The sequence below is a fragment of the Chroicocephalus ridibundus genome, chromosome 1 (assembly GCF_963924245.1).
Source record: "Chroicocephalus ridibundus chromosome 1, bChrRid1.1, whole genome shotgun sequence".
Classification (NCBI taxonomy): domain Eukaryota; kingdom Metazoa; phylum Chordata; class Aves; order Charadriiformes; family Laridae; genus Chroicocephalus; species Chroicocephalus ridibundus.
The window spans coordinates 74,606,371-74,626,549 of record NC_086284.1 but is presented as its reverse complement, the minus strand read 5'-3'; the positions used below and the strand labels follow the sequence as shown (position 1 = coordinate 74,626,549).

Here is a 20,179-nt window from a genome sequence, read left to right as displayed (position 1 = left end):
GATATTTTTTTAAAGGTGCTGTGGAAGAATCAAAAGGATACAGGTGGTGATAGGATGAGGTTTACATGTAAACTTTCAGTAATTAAAACATTGAGGGTAACTTTATTACTTCACTATAAAAATACGTTGTTGCTTTTACCTTCACTTTGAATTTTTGAGTCCTACACCTCTGTCTCAGCCAAAGAATTGTTGCTTTTCCATATAGCGTTTGGTTTCCCAGAGAATCTTGGGCTTTTCTTAAGGCATGGTAGGGAGGAAGGCTGGTTGCTCCTTTGAATAGAGTAAATTTACAGATAATTTCAGGTTTCACTTGGCAAATTCTAACCTAACTTGTGATTATTACTTTTTTTGTGCATTTTCTTACTTTAATGACTGCCCCATCTGTGTTGTTTCAAGATTACTTCCCAGTTTGTTCAGATTTTAAATCAAGATTTAGGAGATAAAAGCGTGCTGCCTTAATTTTATCTGATATAAAATACAGCGCTTTCTTTGATTTATTTTTTTTTAACACCTATGTGTTCATCTTACTAGTGTAACATGTTCTGGATGCCAAAAGCAAATACAGTTTCAAAAGAGTTAAAAGAGGAAGGAGGTAATCAGTGGCTCTTAAGCTACAGGTCAGACCGTGTCATTTAGGAAGATTCCTGGGTACTGGTAGACTCTTCTAAGGGAGTTATCACTTATTGCCGTGTTTCTTTTTTGTCTTTCCTTAATATCTGCTATTGGTTGTTTTTACAAACACTGATTTTAATATACCTTTATTTGGACTGTTAAGGGAGATCTTAGGTGACTTGTGTCATAGAATGTAACAACCCTTTTTGAGGCAGATGATTTCATGTCTTCTGGTGTTACTTGGTGAAATCTGTTGAAACTTATTTATGACACACACATATTTCTTATTCTGTTAGGTTCTTTACCAGAGTTTGAGAGACTTACTAGAGTATGAAGGAAGTGTGGAAGATGATATGATGATAACGTTTCAAATATCTCATACGGATCTCTTTGGCAATCCAATGATGCATGATTTAAAGGAAAACGGTGATAAAATTCCTATTACGAATGAAAATAGAAAGGTACGCTCATGATTTTTTTAACGTAATCTGTAATTTTCAGATATTCCGTGCAGAATTATGTAGGACTCTATAAAGGTTTGGTCTCACTTATATTTAAGTTTAAAAGCCTTTGGAAATTGCCATAGCAATGTAGTTGTAAGCAGAAAAGGCTTCTCTTTTAAAGAAAGCATTGATACACGCGTACACTGCTTCTGGATGTCGTGTTTGACCTGTTGGAGAAATGTTTGAGACTTGCTCTTTATTATTGCTGAGTAGAAACTGAGCCCAGATAATCTATGTAGAATTATAGAATTAGATGTATTTTGGGGTCTTATATCTTTGGGAGATACTTCAAGTGGCATGTGTGGAAGTACTAAGGGTTTTTTTGGGATTGTTTCCTTACAGGAATTTGTCAATCTGTATGCTGACTATATACTCAATAAATCAGTAGAAAAGCAGTTCAAGGCCTTTCGGAGAGGATTCCACATGGTGACCAATGAATCTCCTTTGAAATATTTATTTAGACCAGAGGAAATTGAATTACTTATTTGTGGAAGTAGGGTAAGAATCCTGAATTTACACCAGAAAAAGTGGAGCTCTTTTGATCCTAAGTATGTAATTAGTGGTCATTGTTAAAAATGTCATCTTCTTACAGAATTTAGATTTTCAAGCACTAGAAGAAACTACAGAATATGATGGTGGCTATACGAGAGACTCTCTTATTATTAGGTAATTTTTCTCATTTCCAAAAAATTAAAAGCACTTCGCATGCCTGTTTCTTCATAATGAATTCAATGTTGTAAGACGTAGTATTTTTGTAGTACTGGAGATGCAAGTGTCTTACGTATAATTTCACTTTTCTCAAGTACTGTCATCAGGAAAGAGCAGATAGTATAAGCATTGTCTTTAGCTTCCAGTGAACTTTGGTAAAGCTTAAGAGGGATTTTTCCCTGGGTTTTTGCCTCTCTCATATCATATAGATAAATAATTCCCAGCATAAACAGGGCTGTTTCAGTAAATTACCACTGCTCTGTTGTTGTTTAAAAAATAAAACACAGAATTGTGTGAAAAGGTCACATGTGCAGAATTTTCTTCTCTAACTAGAAATTAAGTAAATTCAGTGTTTTTAAGAGGGGAAAAATGTTTTTACCCTCTTGTCCCCTTTGATTAGAGACCTCTGAAGACGAGAGTCAGAGAAGTGTGCACCTTTGGTCTTCTTGACTTTGCTAACTACTTAACTAGTTCCTGCTAGGGTAGAAAACCTTTGACAGCAGCTGCGTTTCTTTCTTGTGGTGTTTAAGAAGGTGGTAGAAATGGACAGTGTAGTGGAACCAGTATAATTCCTCAGGAAATAGGAATAATAAAATAAAGGAGGAATATTTGCAGATCACTCACCAGCCAAATTAACATTTAAAAACAGTTAAACTGCAGTGTTTTGGTCATACTTCTGATTTCTACTTCTGAATTTCATCCATTGGTAAATACGTTACTGTTAGTTTTGGTTTATGAATGCAACTTGTAAACTGATGTTAAGGTTGATTAGAATTACTAAGCCTTCAAAGTTTGATTGCTTTTGAAAGTCTTGTTTATACCAAAGAAAGTTTTCATTTTGCTTACTTTTTGATTTCTTCCTTGATAGGGAATTCTGGGAAATAGTCCATTCATTTACAGATGAACAGAAAAGACTATTCTTACAGTTTACAACAGGCACAGACAGAGCCCCTGTGGGAGGTCTTGGAAAATTAAAGATGATCATAGCCAAAAATGGCCCAGATACAGAGAGGTAAAAAAAAATAAAAAATCTACATTATGCTTCTTTGTTTATAAATGGAAGCAACTTCTGTGCTTCTAATTTATTAGCTTAGTTAAATCTGAAAGTTGAATCATTAAGCGAAGTAGATTCTCTTTAAATTTTCTCTTTAAATTCATTCCCTTGGATTTGTGAAATAGCGTTGTATTTCTTTGCATGCAGTTTGCATGTTCCCAAACCTGAATTCATCTTTTTTGTTCTCCCCACAGGTTACCTACATCTCACACATGCTTTAATGTACTTTTGCTTCCGGAGTATTCAAGCAAAGAAAAGCTTAAAGAAAGATTATTGAAGGCCATCACATATGCCAAAGGATTTGGCATGCTGTAATAAATATAACAAAAGGGATTAAAAAAAAATGATGGTGATGATGTCCCTGTCCAAAAAGGCCATAAGATAGTGAGCTACAGTAGTCACCTGTGTTTTGTGCCTCCCTTCTTTACTGGGGACATTGGGCTGGAACAGCAGATTTCAGCTGCTTATATGAACAAAATCTTTATTTTTTCTTTTAGCGTGAAAGTGTTACATATTCTTTCACTTGTATGTACAGAGAGGTTTTCCTGAATATTTATTTTAAGGGTTAAATCACTTTTGCTTGTGTTTATTACTGCTTGAAGTTGAGCCTTTTTGAGTATTTACAAGAAAACAAACTGTACTCTCCCAAGGAAAATATTGCCATCATTTGTAGACCATGTAACCTTCAAGTATGTGCTATATTTTTGTCCCTGTATCTAATCAAATCAAGAACTGTACTTTTTGAAGAGTTTGCTTTTGAAACTTGAAGTCTTGGAAAACAGTGTGATGCAATTACTGCTGTTCTAGCCCCCAAAGAGTTTCTGTGCAAAATCTTAAGAATCAATAAAGATGGAAGGGAGAACTTGGAATGTTAAATTGCAGCCTTGAGAACTTTACTTTAGTCACAGCACAACAATTAAAATTCATTTCACTATATGTTGTCTTCACATGTCTTGTAATAAACTGTGTTTTTAATTAGGAAACATTTCTTAGCATATGAAAGGGTAGAAATTTTAGTTACTTTTTTAAAAAAAGTTTACTGGGGAAAGTGCATTTTCAACTGAACAGCTTTAGAGTAGGGAGTGAAGTGTTTGGAAAAAAGATAGGAAGTTTTTGCTATATTATAAACAAAGCATGTGGAAGTGCACTTAAAATGAAGTTTTATTCTTAACTGCCTATTATGTTGACATTTTAAATAGACAATCCAAAGTCTTCCCTACGTGTTATGTCATCACCGTTTATTTAATGAATCGTTGTTCCTACTTATCAAGGCACATGATCAGTGTTGCAACATAATCTAAAGGGATGGCTACTGTATTTTAATCTCATCTAACAATAAGCAAAATTGAACAATATTAAACGTAAGGCCTACTTCATGTTGTACACTTCCAACCATTAAATAAACTGTTAGAAAGCAAGTACTAAGGTTATGTTCATCTGCTACATAAAGTATTCAGTAGGTTTTTAATTTAACTCTACAAACCATATCAGAAATAAATCCTTTACCTTTCGTAGTCTGTGTTTAATGTTAATTTCTCCTGTTGCAATATTCCGATAAAGGGATCATGCGTTTTTAAGAGAAGACATAGCCGGCATATCTCTTTTATAATACAAGCTGCAGCGGATGTGCAGAGCTGAGCTTGTGCCTTGACAACTGCTATAACTGACTACTACCGATCAAACCCGTGACTGTGTGGAATTGGCATTAAAAGGGATAGTTTTGAAATCATTGGAGAAAGAAAAGATGTCTTTCAGGACTATTTTAATAAATTCTTTCTAGTAATAGAAACAGACAACTGTTATGTGACTATGATGCTGAATAAAACGGTGACCTTTTTTTCACCACGGTTCAGTGAAAAAGAAAACAAGTGACTTCCTTACTTTGACAAATTGGATATTAAATCATTTAATTAGAAAACGTTGTAGTACAGCATAATTTGAGGGTTACAGGTATGTAAAACTCACCAGAAGTGAGCTCTAGTGATGCGGGATCCAGCTGTCTTCCCCTCTCAAATCCAAGCTGCTGGTCTGGACTTGGGGACTGGAACTTGCTGGGGAGGGAGAGGCGCTGGCTGGCCCCTGGTCTTGGATCTCGAGGTGGCACTTAGGGTATGCCTTTTTGAATGTCCACCTCGTTGCCTGTCCTTGAAGAGGAAAAAACAAGATAGATACCCTGCCTCTCAGTAGGGCGGTTAACAACAGTTCTTGCCAATTTCCTTCAGGTTTGGGGCGTCTTTGACTGTAAGTGGTGAGATCAAGGTTTGCCGAGAACCTTGAGGTGTTTTGTTACAAGTATGAACCACATCATGATACTGCTGTGTGGTATGTACTACATCAGTAGTCTAATGCTGTTAAGCTATCGCCCTGTACCTTGTTTTATTTTGATGTAGCTATGGATGGTGGTTATACCCAGCTGACAAGTGTATGAAATTCATGCTGGTTTTTTATATAGGTCCAAAAGCTGGGCAGACAGCGTAATCGGATAGCAATACAAAGTTCTCTGACTGAATTGTTGACATTGTAAATATGCTTTTTCTGTCTTCCTTTAGCATTAAGATTAAAATAATACATAATTGTATTGGCCTTTAAAAGCATAAGTGATTTTTCAAGGAATCATTCTCAGGTAAGATACAAGTACTTTATATTTGACAGATTTCCCATTTAAGTATATACCGCCTCCCTCAAAATGCCACTGTATTGAAACCTTATCTCATTTGTGGTGGCATAAATGTGCTAATTGTCCAGCAGCAGCAGTTGATAAGGCTTAAAATAAATAAATCTTGAGGTCTTGTAGCTGCAAGCTGCCCTCCTGCCCTGCAGAAGTTCCGGTCAGTCTTCTGTTGCTTGAAAGGTTTGTCAAAGTGGAGAAAAATGCTGTTTAAGTTTTGTTTGTTTGGGTCGTTTTTTCTGGGCTCCAGGTACACACAGAATGTCTTTCACCCTCACATTTTCATAGCATTTAGCAAATTTTAGGTCCATGAAACTTACCTCAAAAACTTAGGTGTACTTATGGGTCACTGAAGTACCTCTCACGTGAGCCAGAAAACTCCTCTTCCAAGGTAGCAGTCTGATGCCAGGATGCTGGTGCTCTCTCCTCAGGGTGTCCTTAATATGTTAACAAGCAAGTATTTTGCGCATCTCAGCATTGTCTCATTTGACAAGTGACAAATGCCTCTTTGAGCATTTCCTTCTGCGCCCTAATAGACTGCCAAAATGCTTCCAACCTCAGTGCAAAGGGGACATCAGAGTTTTAGCTGTATTTTTTAGTATCATGGGCCTCAAATGACGGTAATGCCAGATGCCTTGAAAGAATCATCTTAAGTACTGAAAAAATATGGTATTTTTTCAGATTTTATTAGGAGTGAAGGAGTAGTTTTGTTTAGCTCTAAAGGTACGTTGGCAGGTGAGTGCAAGAACAGAGCATCACCTTTTCAAAGATGAAGGCTCTTGTTGATAAAAAGATTTCAGGAACAGCCCTCAGGAGTGAGAAGAGTTCATCTAACTAAGGAATAGTGTTTTGTAAACTTCTAACTGGGTTTCTTCCATTCAGCAGGCAGTAGCCTGAGACAGGACTGTGGGCAGCCAAGGAGACCCTCTCCGGCCCTGTGCTTTGAGGAAAGCTGATGCAGGAATGGGCTGGCAATGAGCCTGGGCCTCCAAGCAGCTCTGTGTTACAGTAGTCAACCCGTGCCATGAGACATCCAACAGCGGTCTTCACTGTTGAAGCAGGAGCTTCATACCACATGTCCTACCCCACGGGTGTGATGTACCTGCTGGGCTGAGCCTCCAGATAGCCTGCAGTGTGGGCCACCCGGACGCTTGCCCAGGTTTCTGCTCTGTGGAGTGGGGCGCAGGTTTCCACGCTGCTGATGCTCAGGAGGAGGACAGCCCCCACAGCATCTGCTTTAAGGTGCTTCCCTAGCATTGTTATTGCCTAGTACCTCCAAGTAAATTTTTAAGCTCACCAGGGGATTAAAAATTTCCTGATTGTCTCAAGAAGTTTCAGAATGAAGATACTTCAGTCAGGCTGAATAGTTGAGCTGTGCCTTATTATCGTAGAATCATAGAGTTGCCTAGGTTGGAAGGGACCTTTCAGATCATCTAGTCCAGCCATCAACCTAAGTCTGACAAGAACCATCACTAAACCATATCTCTAAGCACTATGTCCACCCATCTTTTAAATACCTCCAGGGATGGTGCCTCAACCACTGCCCTGGGCAGCCTGTTCCAATGCTTAACAACCCTTTCAGTGTAAAAATTTTTCCTACTACCCAGTCTAAACCTCCCCTGGCAAAACTTGAGGCCGAGCAGGAACATCTTCCAACTTTAGCTATGCAAAATCGAGCCTTTCCTGACAAGAGTTTAGTTTATTATGGCTAGTCTCAGAACCTCAGGGTTTGTCGTAAGTTACCTACAGTTCCCGTTTGTACTTGTGCACAACTTTCCTTAAAAGTTTCAGAATTATTGAAGTGATCAAAGTTGTCACCAAATCCGTGAGACCATCAGGGACTTGAAATGAATTTTATTAAGGATTTCAGTTTTACATGGTATCATAGAAGAGACACTGCTTTGGAAATAGAGTTGATACTGGCATTTGCCTTTATATGGGTCACTTCTTATGCAGATGAATTCATTTGAAAAACCCATGAAATAATGGCATGTATTTTTCTCCAGTGCTCCATCTAAAGATGTCTTCTGCAGTTGATTTCTTTATTATTTTTTCATTAACAAAATTGAAAAGGATGTCTTGGTGCTGGATTTCTCTAAGCATTAATTTTAAATGTTATTTGCTAGCACTGGGCTGTATGCTGCACAGCTGTTTCTGTCTTCATAGCTTTGCTGTAATTAAACCACCAAGCGAGGGGCTGACCGGCGCTCAGAGGGCTTTCCTGCCACTGGTGCGGCATCCTGATGTACCGCCTTGTCACTGAATGTGGGAATCTCCTTCTTCATGGTGTCCCAGAAGTCTCCGGTGTGTCTTCGATTGAGTTTCTGGTAAGTGGCATCGTGGCCAAGCCTGAAGCGGCGCAACTGCAGTTCACTGCAACTGCAGACCAGGCGGACCAGGGGCTGCCCAGCCTGTTGAAAGCTGCTGTGATAGAATGCACGGGGAGCAGAAAAAGCAGCTTTCTCCTTGATGTGTCCATGGATTGTGTCTCCTGCGAGCTTTCCTTTCCAAAGAACAGAAAGTGGGGTATGGTAGGTGTTGGTTTGGGATCCCACGTTCTCCTTGGAACAGAAGGAGGGAATTTCCAACCAACAGGCATGAGGCTGCAAGGAGAAAAGGCTTGTGATCTTTGAAAGCAATAATCCATCGTTTTTTTCTTTTTTCACTTTTTTTTCTCTCTCCTTAGAAAAATGTAGTATTTCTTTCACTTGGATGGAAATTCCCATTTCTCTGAGACATTGGTCCCGCTTGCAATGGCTGGTTTATGGGATGGGCCCTGGGCGGGAGCTGGGCTTGGCTGGAGAAGTCCCTCCAGCTGTTGGTTGGTGGGGGAGCGAGTGAAAGGGTGAGATGGGAGAGGAGGAGATGGGTTGGAAGAAAAAAGTAACTAGGTGGGAAGAGAAGCAGTTCAAAATGGATTTTGATTGAGCGAGAGACTAGGGAGGATGAATGAAGCAGAGGCCTGGTTTGATTTTATTGTTTTAACTGAAAGGCTCTTGGGGAGACGAGGGCTGGTGGGAAGGTGGTTTTAATTGCAGAGGTGCCGCTTTGCGATACACAAGCGTGGTCTTGTTCTCTTCTGCAGCGTTTGTAGGATACATCCAGAGAGTGGTCCTGATAAATAACTGAAGTCTACCTAGTAGACGTGGGTTTATGGATGTCTGTTACTCGACGTGAATTCTGCTTCAGGATTTCTATGAGGGGAAACTTCTAAGAGACAAGGACATCAGACACACAAGTAGCGGGTGGGAACTGTTATTCTATTTTAGGATAATAACATAGCGTTAGGAACTGCTGCATTATCTTCCGGGGGGGCTTTACACATAGTTTTGAGACTTAAAAATGAAGCCAGAGCTGACTGTGGAAGTCAGCCGGTGGTCGCTGGAATGGTGCTGCTGCTCGTACCGGCTTGGTTGGCAACCAGCACTGAGCAATGTCAAGCGAGGATAAAAACTGCAGCAGCTTGAAGATCTGTGGCAGAGCTCTTGTCATGTGCAAAGCTGACGTGAAGCTTTTCTTCTTACTGTCGCCGAAAGCTCTGCTGTACGTTTCTGCTGTGCCAGTGGGTTCACCCACACAGAGAAAAATCCCTTACATCTAGCTTCCCACGGCGTCTTTTTGCTTCCAGATCTGTGTAGTGCAGCAGCGTAAGTAAAGATGCTCACAGGTAACCGTACACAATGGCAACTAGTTGAATGTTTTTGTTCTAAGTTTTGAGCTGCTGTAAGTTTCGTGCTGCTACGTTTGGTTTAGTTATTTCCCATTGCAAGCACTCGATATGGGAGCAGCAAGGGATAGAGAACAGGTGAGCTAATATGATAGAATTAATCATTTTAGTGTTTCCCAATATAACTGGTTTTAATAAAAAATGGGAAACTCAGCACTAGAACGTTTCCTAGATGAAAGCATGTTTTCAAAAGAATAATCTCCTTTGTGCTATGTACAATGATGCATTTTATTAACTTTTTTTAATTGCTATCTGCACACGAAGAATCCTATGAACTTTGTAGCACGTCACCTAAAATAAAGCAGGTGACACTTTGGCCTCACCAGCACTTACACTTTCTTTTCAAAACACAACACAGACTTCTTTGTGAGTGTCTGATAAGGATTGTTCTTGGGCCAGGTTTCTTTCCACCTTGAATCTCTCCGGGGAGGGTCTCATATTCCCAAACTAAAATTCCCAAGTGGGTATCTCTAACAAAGTTCCTGTCCGGCTGCAGCCTTTGGGCTCTGCCTTTGTCAGGCTCCACTTCCTGCCCCAGCTGTAATTGCCAGCAGCCAGCCCCGGTGAGAGCGTCGCTCCTGTGCCAGGAGTTGTTCCAGACAGCGGACCTCAGGCCTTCCAGAGGCAATCCTGCTCCAGACCTGCAGCTTTTTGGGATAAGCAGTTTGACGTTGTCATCTCTGCCAGTTTCTTTGATGGCTTTGCTTTTGGAGAAGAGGCGCTTTCGTGGTGTCTCAGCCCTAGGAAAGGTTTCCTGGGTTCAGGACTCTGTTTCTGGGACCACCCACTGCTGCTGTTGCCACCTTCAGAGGATGGTTTTAGCCCTTTCTCTCTCTTTTGTGCCCTTGGCTTCTCCCGAAGGGACAGCAGGTGGCCTGAAGCCAGCGCTCTCGGCTGCCATGTCCCGCTGAAGACCAGGGGTTGCAATGGGGGAAGCTGGAGGTGCAGAAGCAACTCTGGCCTGCCTGCTGCCTCAGCCTCGCTGCTGCTGGGCTGTGGGTGGTAAAAATGGGCTGTTTCGGCAGTTTCTTCCCAGCATCTGCAAGATGGGAGCCTCCAGCAGCCGTATCCTGCTGGTTTTCACCTTTCCTCTGGGAATCTCCCACCCCAAGGCTGGTTGCAGCCTCTGGAGTCTCCCAGTGGCTGATGGCAGCATCAGTTGGTCTCATCACCTGAGTTAACTGCAATTTTTTTTCCTCCCCTACACAAGTGAGAGTGACGCCTTGTAGGACTGACACCTGTATGGAGTAGGTAGCTCTGCTGTGCTGCACAACGCTTCTCCCGCCCTCGGCACCGGCGATGTCCCTGTTGCCCATGGGTCCGCCGTGGGCCCCTTCTGGCCACCAAAGTTTAAGTGTAAATCAGTGGTAGAAAACTGCCTGGTCAATAGAAAGGGGCTTCCCAGCTCGCTTTCCCCGGGGCTCCAGGTCGCTCTGTCTCTTCTGTAGCAGCCTCTCTTCCCTGGCGGCAGGAACCTGAGCCGCCTGGTGCTTCTCCCTGGCTCGGGACACGTCTGTCCCCGTTGCTCTTGGCTGCAGTTTTGAACTGCCACCACCTGCCCTGAGGTGCTGCATCACTCTTCCCTTGCTCCTCTCCTTATCGCCCTCATCCTCCTTCGGCTGCCAGCGCCTGCGGCTGGTGCAGTTCGGGTATGGCAGGAGGAACCTTTTCAAAGCAGTTGGCCCTGAAACCCCGAACTGAAAGTGTTTTGTTTGGGGCAGCTCCTCTGCCAAACCTGCCCGCTGGCCGGGAGCCTCGCCCGCCCTGTCAGTGCTCTGCTCTGAACCACGCACGGAGAAGCCTGGTCGTGGCTCACAGGACAAATGAGCTGTGGTGGCAACCAACGTGTTTGGAAAGGCACGAGGCGCTTCCCTAGAAAAGCTCTGCAGCTTTTTGTTGCTAGACATAAGCCTTTTTTTTTTTCCTAACCTTCCTGCAAGTGTAGTCGGAGGCAGCTGTGTTATTGCAAGGAGATGAGGCATTGAGTTTCCAGTAGTCAGACTCCATTAAAAAAACCCACCTCTGGATCATTTCCTTCACCATGGAGTGCCCAAAGTCGCTGCTGTAAGAGAGGCTTCCTTGTGCCACGCATTGGACAAGTACCCATGAACAAGCAGCCCCGAGGACGTGCTTTAAACAGCATAAATTTGCAAGTAATTTGAAAATAGTGGGAATCCCACTGAAGCTTGTTGGATGAGTTATCTGCACCGTTCTCCAAGTCAAATATTCGTACTTCAGCGGGGAACTGGCAGTCGGTTCTCCTAAAAAGAGTAGATCTTTGCAGCGTGGTCAGTTTGATTCATCAGCCCTGGAGGCAAACTGTGCCAAAAAAAATAAAAATAATCCTTTCGTGCTTCTCTTCCTCCATCTCTGGAAAGGCAGGTAGTGCCCCTGGGCTCTTGCTGTGCTGCCCCCCTGGAGGGGCTGCTCAGGTGTAGTGGCTGCTGTGGGGTGGCTCCCCTGCCAGGGCCATGGGGGGGAAAAAACTGTTGGCAATAAAACCAGAATGGTTTTATTGGTTTCTTTTGTTGGTTTCTTTTTATTCTTGTCAGGAAAGTAAAGAAAGCCACATCTGGAGTACTGTGTCCAGTTCTGGGCTCCTCTGTTCAAGAAGGATGGGGAACTGCTGGAGAGGGTGCAGCAAAGGGCTACCAAGGTGCTGAGGGGACTGGAACACCTCTCTTATGAAGAAAGGCTGAGGGATTTGGGTCTCTTCAGTCTGGAAAAAAAGACAACTGAGGGGGGACCTTATCAACGCTTATAAATACTCAAAGGGTGGGTGTCAGGAGGATGGGGCCAGGCTCTTTTCAGTGGTGCCCCGTGACAGGAGAAGAGGCAACAGCCACAAACTTGAGCATAGGAAGTTCCACCTAAACATGAGGAGGAACTTCGAGGGTGGCAGAGCACTGGAAGAGGCTGCCCAGAGAGGTGGTGGAGTCTCTGTCTCTGGAGACATTCAAAACCCACCTGGATGCGTTCCTGTGCAACCTGCTGTAGGTGACCCTGCTCTGGCAGGGGGTTGGACTAGATGATCTCCAGAGGTCCCTTCCAACCCCTGCCATGCTGTGATTCTGTGAAATGACATGTTAAAACAGACAAAAAGATGAGAAAATAATAGCTATTCCTCAAGCTGCTCATCAGTCTGGAATACAGTTGTGCTTTCCTGATTTTCCATGTTATTGTTCATCAGTTGCTCTGTTACAGAAAGGTTGATGCCAGCCACAACAAACGTTAGGGAAAGACAAACGGAATAGCAACCATTAGTAAATTCCTTTCACGCTTCTGCACTTCTGATTTTAGTAACCTCCCCCCAGTTTACCTATACAAATCAGACAGGCCTCTCTCAGAGCTGGACGGTGTCCTCCTCGCCCTCTTGGGAGGACAGCCTTTGGCACGGGAGCTGTAGCCATTGGCACGGCAACCTGCGCTCTCCCTGCAGAAGCCAAGCAGAAAAGGTAGAGCTGATGAAGAATATCTGTTCATGAGAACTGCTGCTGCTTCTGGAGTAATGCTAATTTTTTTCATCCTTGAAGCTGAGGGACACCTGCTGCCCTGCTCTTGAGGTTGCAAAAACTGATTTTGCTTAAATAATGTGAGTCTTCCCTCCTCACTCTGCTTTTAGGGCGCAGAGCAGGGAGGACTGCACACACAAACCAGCAGAATTTTATTTTCCACAGCGAAGCTGCGAGGGTAGTTGGCAGCGACAAGCCCCGGCCATTGATTTGTCAGCTGGAAAGGGTTGCAAAATCTGCATTTCAGAAACAAAAGGCCCGGCCATTTTTAGACCCAGAGTTTGCATGTCTTTACCGCCCCTTCCATCTAAGGCAGAGTGGAAGGGAGCAGGGGCTTCCCCATCCTCCCGGTAAGGACTCCCCAGGCAGCAGCATCCTCCATCTCTGGGCTGGGGAGAGAGGGGGATTCCCGGATTGATGGCTTCCCTCAGGAAAGCCGCCACAGCTGAAATCTTGTGTTTTAGCTGCCTGTACAGTTGCCAGATCCATTTAGTGCATAATTCATTTTGCTCTCAGGGATATACAAAGGGTTTTTATGAATGCTAAATTATGTAAACAAGGGTTTGATTCTTTCTTTCTGTCTGTTCCAGGATGGAAACATTAATAGAAGAGCCAGGGGACTTTGAAGCCAAGTACAAATGTTGTCATCTCACAAATCTTCTGGATGAAGAGCAGCTCTCCTTTAGTCAGCCTGACTGCGTTATCTCCTTGGACAACCTGGACTAGCTTTGGCCTGCGAAGTCCTCGCCATCAGTAGCGCTACAGAAACAACCGTGTCTTCCACATCAGCAGCGTATAGACCAGCTCCGAGAAGGCACTAACGCTTTTGGGGGGGAAAGGAAAATGAACAGTTCATTTCTTAATGTAAAGCAGAACCATCTCTGCTTGTAGGTTAATAAATATTTGGCAGGAATAAAACTGTAGAGCAGATGCCTAAGAAAAAACAATTCAATGCAGGGTTGTTCCTGCCCCAGGCTGTTTCTGCAGAAAGAGCTGCGCAGTGGGGCTCACCCCAACCCTCGGCTGTATGTGAGGGGGTTTGTACACACACACGCGAGCTGTTTTGTTGTCACCACCCTGTCTGTTGTCCAGTTCAGTTGGCTGAATTTTCTAGAGCAGAGCTTTCTACTGTTAAAACCCTTTTTAAGTAAAAAATGCTAGTAATGGATGAGGGGAAAGGGTGGGGTGCTGCCATGGAGAGGACTTTGGGGACCAGCAGGACTTGAATCATTTGCTGTTAGGGAGCAGGGCCCGTGACTCAAGGCCCTTTCCCTGGAAAAGCTCACGCCGGGCAGCACCTGGAGCATGGCGGTGCTGCTCCACCAGCTTTGCCCTCCTTTTGCACCTGCGGCAGATTTCAGACAACCTCGGGCTTTGTCCATCTGGTGTCTCGCTCAGCACAGGCAGCTTGGAGCATCGGTACCACCCCACGGCTGCCCGCTTCCATGTCTGTTGGCTCCTGTATCTGTGTGAAGTGAGCGCCATGGCTGTTAAACAGCGTTTGCAGGTTCAAGCTGTGCTTTCAAATGCTCCACAGAAACTGTCCCCTTCCCTGCTTTCTCTTGTGGTGGGGTTGAAGGACCAGCACAAGCCATGCCGGGTACTGCCTGGGGGAGATTTTTGGTAGGTGAAGTGCATGTGCACAAGTAGCAGAAACACAGCATGGCAGGGGTTGGAAGGAACCTTTGGAGATCATCTAGTCCAACCCCTGGTCAAAGCAGGTTTACCTAGAGCAGGCTGGACAGGAACACATCTAGGCAGGAATATCCCCCAGAGAAGGAGACTCCACCACCTCTCTGGGCAGCCTGTTCCAGTGCTCTGGCATGCTCATAATAAAGTTCCTCCTCATGTTGAGGTCGAATTTCCTGTGTTCCAGCTTGTGTCCGTTGCCCCTTGTCCTGTTGCTGGGCACCACTGAGAAGAGTCTGGCCGCATCCTCTTGACACCCGCCCTTTAGATATTGATAAGCATTGATGAGCTCCCCTCTCGGTCTTCTCTCCTCCAGGCTAAACAGACCCAGGCCTCAGCCTTTCCTCATGAGGTGCTCCGGTCCCTTGTTCATCTTCGTAGCCCTCTGCTGGACTCATTTGAGTAGTTCCCTGTCCTTCTTTAACTGGTGAGCCCAGAAAAAGGAAACACTTTCATTTCTGCTGGAGAAGGCCTCATCCCCACAGTGCCACCCTGCATGGAGCTGGGGAAGGGGAGGACTGGAGAGGGGTGGCAGCGGCAGGAGGAGCCTGGCACCCCTGGGAAAGCCAGGTGGTGGCCGGGCTCTTGTGCCTGTGTGGTATCTGCAAACACAGCAACAGTGTCAAAATCGGGCATGGGACCAAAGCCACGTGCCAACTCCCCTGCGGTGAGGGGAGAACACCGCCATTCCCGCTTGGTATTCTGTCACTTCGGATCTCTGTTCCAGCTAATGATTTTCTGGGCCGTGTAATAATGGCATTGTGAAAGTTTTGTCATGAAATGCTAAAATCCAGGGGACACGGATAAGAGAAAACACAGAGTTACTTGAACGTTACTCAAAATATTTTAATGTACATGCTGTAGTCACATTAAAGAAAGGGGAAAAACATCTTACAGAGATGAAAGACAGCAAAGGATGTGATTTCATCATGCCAAAAGCTACGTATTTCAAAGTCACTGAAGCCAATGGCATCAAAATAGCTCTTTTTCTGGCATGCGAAAACCAGACCAAGAGGCGTGGAAAAAGGAAGGGCAAACGTGTATTTAACTGCTAGCTTAAGCTGGTCTGATCCATCAGGTAAAGAAGCATTCTTGTGTTTGTGGGTTGTTTTTTTTAACAGGTATATATTTGTACAAATAATACTTTGAACAGTTCTATTTGTATATACTTAGTAGGCTGGAACAGCTGTAGTATGTCGGGTAGACAGTTAGATATTTACAGAGAATGACGACTGATGTAGAACATGACAGTAAGTACGGAACCCCTACCACATAAGGTGTTTGAATACCACACCACTGAACATCAGCCACAGGCCAGTGCGGTACCTGCCGCTGCTACAAGGTGAGAGTTGCAAGTTCAGCAGCCTGAGACCATCTGTGGAACACTGCGACTAGCCAGCACCCAGCTCCACCTCCACCCTGCTGCCTTCCTCAGGGCGGGATTGAGGGCACTAGGCACTCCACCCTGCCAAAAGCAGCCTCTCTTACCTCCCCCATTTGCCTCAAGCCCTTGGAGAAAACAAGGACGAGATTCATCTGAAGAACCAAAGCTCCCAAACTCTGCTGGCTGCATACAGTCTCTGCTACTTGCCAAAGCCCTCATTATACTCGGTGGAAATCTTGATAATAGAGGTTAAGCCCAGCCTACAGTAGATATCTAAGCCTAGTTGGCTTCTAGGCTGATGATAACACGAGTTTAGACATGGACCATGTGTGGACATCTACTACCTGGTGGTCCCTTTGCCAGTGCTGCTGGCAAAGCCCCGTTCCTTAGTCGCTGACAGATTTGTCTCTCTCACCAGGCTCAAAAGTGTCCATAGGAGGGGGACATCTGCTTGCCCAGAGACGAGTGCTTACCCTGAGCGGTTGTACTCAGTTTAGCAAAGCAACCTCCTCTTTTCATTTCACTACCATCTGGTTAAACCACTCTCTTGTCATCGGGTTCCTCACCAATTTTCCAACAGGTCACCCGTGCCCACATGCTGTTAGGGCTCCTAAGTCAGGGCTGAGGACACCTAAAAGGCAGAGCACTGCCCGTGGTAATATCTAGTGCCGCTGGAGGATCCAGCCCCCATGCCGTAGATGCTGCACAGCCTCTGCTACTCCATGCTCTTTTGAAGTCAGTGGGGTGCTGGAGGATGAAAGTAATGCAGGGAAAGCTACATGGCAGAAAAATACTGCACAGCAAAAGAATGAAAAGTAGTATCTTCCCAGTGGGAGAATATTAGCGAAATCCCCTCGGTGGGAGGGAGAGAAGCCTGGAAAGAAACTGGAAGCACTGGTGTGGAGAAGGCTAAGAGGGTTGTGCAAGAGGCAAATCCTGAGGTTGCAATGTGACAGAGCAAGAAACCTCCTCAGTACCGTTTTGCCCTGAATATGACGGTAGGCTGAGTGGACCTGACCTGTGCATTCACCTCAGGGCCAGACCATTGGCAGAGACAACTACTCTGCAGCGAGGAGAAAAGCAACCAGCACAATGAGGCTCCTACCAGCAGAACCAGAGCAAATGCGGCCTTCGTTCTCCCTAACTAATGGAAACACGGCACTGAGACGACTACTTCAGAGAAAAGCTGGCACTAAATAGCGTAAGGAGGCGGAGCAGGCATCAGCAAATGAAATAAAGAGGAAGACAACATAGGCCTAGTAGCAGAAAAGACTGCAACACACGGCTTATTCTCCCTGCCTTGCAGAGACCCTGCTGGGGGGCAAAGCTGGGGGGAACAGGCTGTCTCTGCCTGCAGCTCGTGCAGTTTCTTGGCAGCCTCCCTCGAGGACTGCCCACTTGCTGAGAGGGAATACAAAAAGGAAAAAAAAAGGAGGATCTCCCATTCTGTCCCCAAGCGAAGCAGCGGCAGAGCAGCAAAGGCTGTTGCAGACCGCGCAAGAAAGGAGGTGAATGAGCACTGCTACTCTGTCAGCACGGTCCTTTGTGCAGAGCCCAGCTCATTAGAAAGCATCAGACTAAAGCATCTGGATGCACGGCTACTTCATACACGTGCGGGGACACACCGCAGAGGTAAGGTATGTGCTGCTGCTTAGTGGTAGCCCAACTTTTTGCGCAGATGCTTTGCTGTGAAAGAACAAAGATTTTGAGAAGCCCAGATGTGCCTCCATGCACTTACTCAGCTACTAAGGTAGCGACATAAAGCATGTATCCTATCACTATTTTTTTAAGCCCTTAAAAAAACCCCAATCTCTTGTACTTTAGGTACAATGCCTTCTGAACGCAACATGCATGGGAACAGACAACGTGTCAAGACCTATACGTACCATACACAACAGACGTCCTGAGCATGACTTGTAAGAAATCCACTCCCAGTACAAAAAAGTACCCAAATGCCAGACCAAATCCCCCCCTAAGAAGAAGGTGACAATATTCTATTTACAAGAAAATACTGCTTCAGTTAAAAATGCTAAAAACCATTCTCTTGAGTTCATATAAAAATAATCATGTCTATGTATGCACACACATATTTACATATATTTATGGCTTTCACAGGCTTCAACCTTCTCCAATAAATAAGGAAACGTAAATACTCCATTACTACTTTTTCTCCTCCTCAGGTTTTTCAGCGTCTGCTTCTGCAATTGATAAGGTGCCACTACCATATTTTTTCACTCGGGTTTCTACTTTGGCAAGTCTCTGCTTCACCTTTTGTTGAGAGGAGGTGTATTCTGCCAAGAGCCTTGCAAACCTAGTCTGCAGAGTATCCAGAGCTGTTTCAAGTCTTTCTACTTTTTCTTCCAAGTCTTTTGGGTCAGCTCCTGCTTTTGCTGCTTCCTCATCTATTAAATTGTCTTTCATCAGAATTTGTCGCCCTTTCTCTTCCAGAGCTTTTTTGGCTTCTGGATATTCTGTGAGGGCTTCCATTAAGTCATCTTTAGACAAGCAGAAGAGATCCGAATAACCAATACTCCTTATGTTGGCTGTCCTCCTGTTGCCAGATTTGCTACCTTTGATGTTTAGGATGCTGATTTCACCAAAGTAGCTGCCATCGCTTAGGACTACAAATTGGGTTATGCCATCATCCGCCACCACAGCCAGTTTTCCCTCTTTAATAATGTACATTTCTCTCCCAATGTCTCCCTTTTTGCAAATGTAGTCCCCAGGACTGAAGACCGTCGGTTTCAGTTTCAGCACCAGCTCAATGAGAAGTCCAGCCTCACAATCCTGGAATATACGCACTTTCTTCAGTGTGTCCAAATGGACATTGATGGCAATTTCAGCCTTCAACTTGTCAGGCAGATTTTTGAGAACTTCCTTCTCGTCCACCGTTTTCTTGTTGGTCCAGAGGTAATCAAACCACTTAATAACCCTGGCTTCCAAATCCTTAGTCACTTTTCGGAAATGCATGTACTGTTTAATGGAATCCACTTTGGCCTGGAACTCTGCCCTGGAGGCATTCATGTTGGAAATCATGGAGCCCACATTACCGACAATGGTAGCGAAGATTAGCACACCCACCAGAAAGTCAATGACCACAAAGAGATACTCTTCATCTTTCACCGGAGGAGGTGTTTCTCCAATGGTTGTCAGCGTGAGCGTTGACCAGTACAGACTGTAAATGTACTTTCTAGACAGGCGCCCATATTCTGGAATGGACACGTTGGGGTAGACCCAAGAATCGGTTCCAAATCCGATGACCTTCGAAATCGCAAAGTATATACACGCATTCCAGTGGATGATGATAAGAATGTATAAGACAAGATTTCCAATACGAAACATGTTTGGATAATTTGTCCTGGTTTCAGTACGGTCAAAAAACTCAAACAGCCGAGCAATCCTCAGCAAGCGGTTAAATCGCAGCTCAGGGTAGTTTAAACCAAGCTTGAAATATGCCAGGTCTGTTGGCAGAAGAGACAGCACATCCAGTCTGAACTGCATAGTTTTGGTATAATGATCTCGTAATTTCTTTTCATCATGAACTAGCAAGCCTTGTTCAAGGAAGCCTTCAAAGAATAAAAATACATATTTTACTTGTCAGAATAAAAATACCATCAACAGTACTGAGTGACTCACATTTCAGATACCTGACAACATTAACATTTGTACTATTATGCATACAGACATTGATACACTAGGGGTTCATTTAATGAAAAATATTTAATTGCAAATTTAAATATTTCAATTAGGTTTCAAAGCTGATATATAATGACAAAGAGCAATGACTCTATTATTACCACAGTGCTCCCTGCAGTTTTCCACTCTATTCTGAGACAGCTGTATCTTTTTCTTTTAGATATCTTTGCAAAAAGAAAGGGGAGATTCAAATGTCTCATTTTTCATGAATCATTGGCATGAGTCATAACAAACATTAAGCAAATGTTAAGCAATTGTGTATAAAATTGGAGTGAAATATTTTTAAATAAATATCAAGAATAAGTAGGTATAATGGATTGTTGGAAACTTCTTCTTAACAATATAGATACCCTTGAGAAAAAGAAATCCAGTTTCCACCCCCTCCCGAGCCATGCTTTTCCTCTTGTGTCCAATGCTAAAGCTAACAGGATATTCCTTTTCATTTGGGGAAAATGGTTTGCCATTTTTTTGTGTTTCTAGTGACAGAGCTACTAAGCAGAATTTTGTACATTAGTATTTCTTCATTCAAAATACTTTGGAAAGTATTAGATTTCAAAAAAATATGATAAGACGTAAACTGTGGTAAGAGACCTCAAAGTAAACTGCATCTGTGTAAGAGCTCTCAT

General features: G+C 43.9%; 2 protein-coding genes across 11 annotated transcripts in view; one reads left to right on the top strand and one right to left on the bottom strand.

The window, feature by feature from the left end:
• Positions 1-13,522, top strand: part of UBE3A (ubiquitin protein ligase E3A) — a 63,441-nt gene extending 49,919 nt beyond the window's left edge. For 7 of the 9 annotated variants that reach the window (XM_063339983.1, XM_063339992.1, XM_063339937.1 and 4 more), the window contains 5 exons: positions 909-1,073; positions 1,458-1,613; positions 1,708-1,781; positions 2,692-2,835; positions 3,072-13,411. In XM_063339983.1, the coding sequence (XP_063196053.1) occupies positions 909-1,073; positions 1,458-1,613; positions 1,708-1,781; positions 2,692-2,835; positions 3,072-3,192 (660 nt within the window). In that variant the 3' untranslated portion in view covers positions 3,193-13,411. Of the gene's footprint in view, positions 1-908; positions 1,074-1,457; positions 1,614-1,707; positions 1,786-2,691; positions 2,836-3,071 lie in introns of those variants that run through there. The other 2 variants (XR_010071765.1, XM_063340001.1) reach the window with 2 other exon arrangements.
• Positions 13,523-15,207: 1,685 nt separating this feature from the next.
• The window catches only part of CNGA3 (cyclic nucleotide gated channel subunit alpha 3), a 37,553-nt gene continuing 32,581 nt past the window's right edge, over positions 15,208-20,179 (bottom strand). The window contains exon 8 of one of the 2 annotated variants that reach the window (XM_063340016.1): positions 15,208-19,423. In XM_063340016.1, coding sequence (XP_063196086.1) covers positions 18,018-19,423 — 1,406 coding nt within the window. In that variant the 3' untranslated portion in view covers positions 15,208-18,017. The remainder of the gene's footprint in view (positions 19,424-20,179) is intronic. The other variant, XM_063340027.1, reaches the window with a different exon arrangement.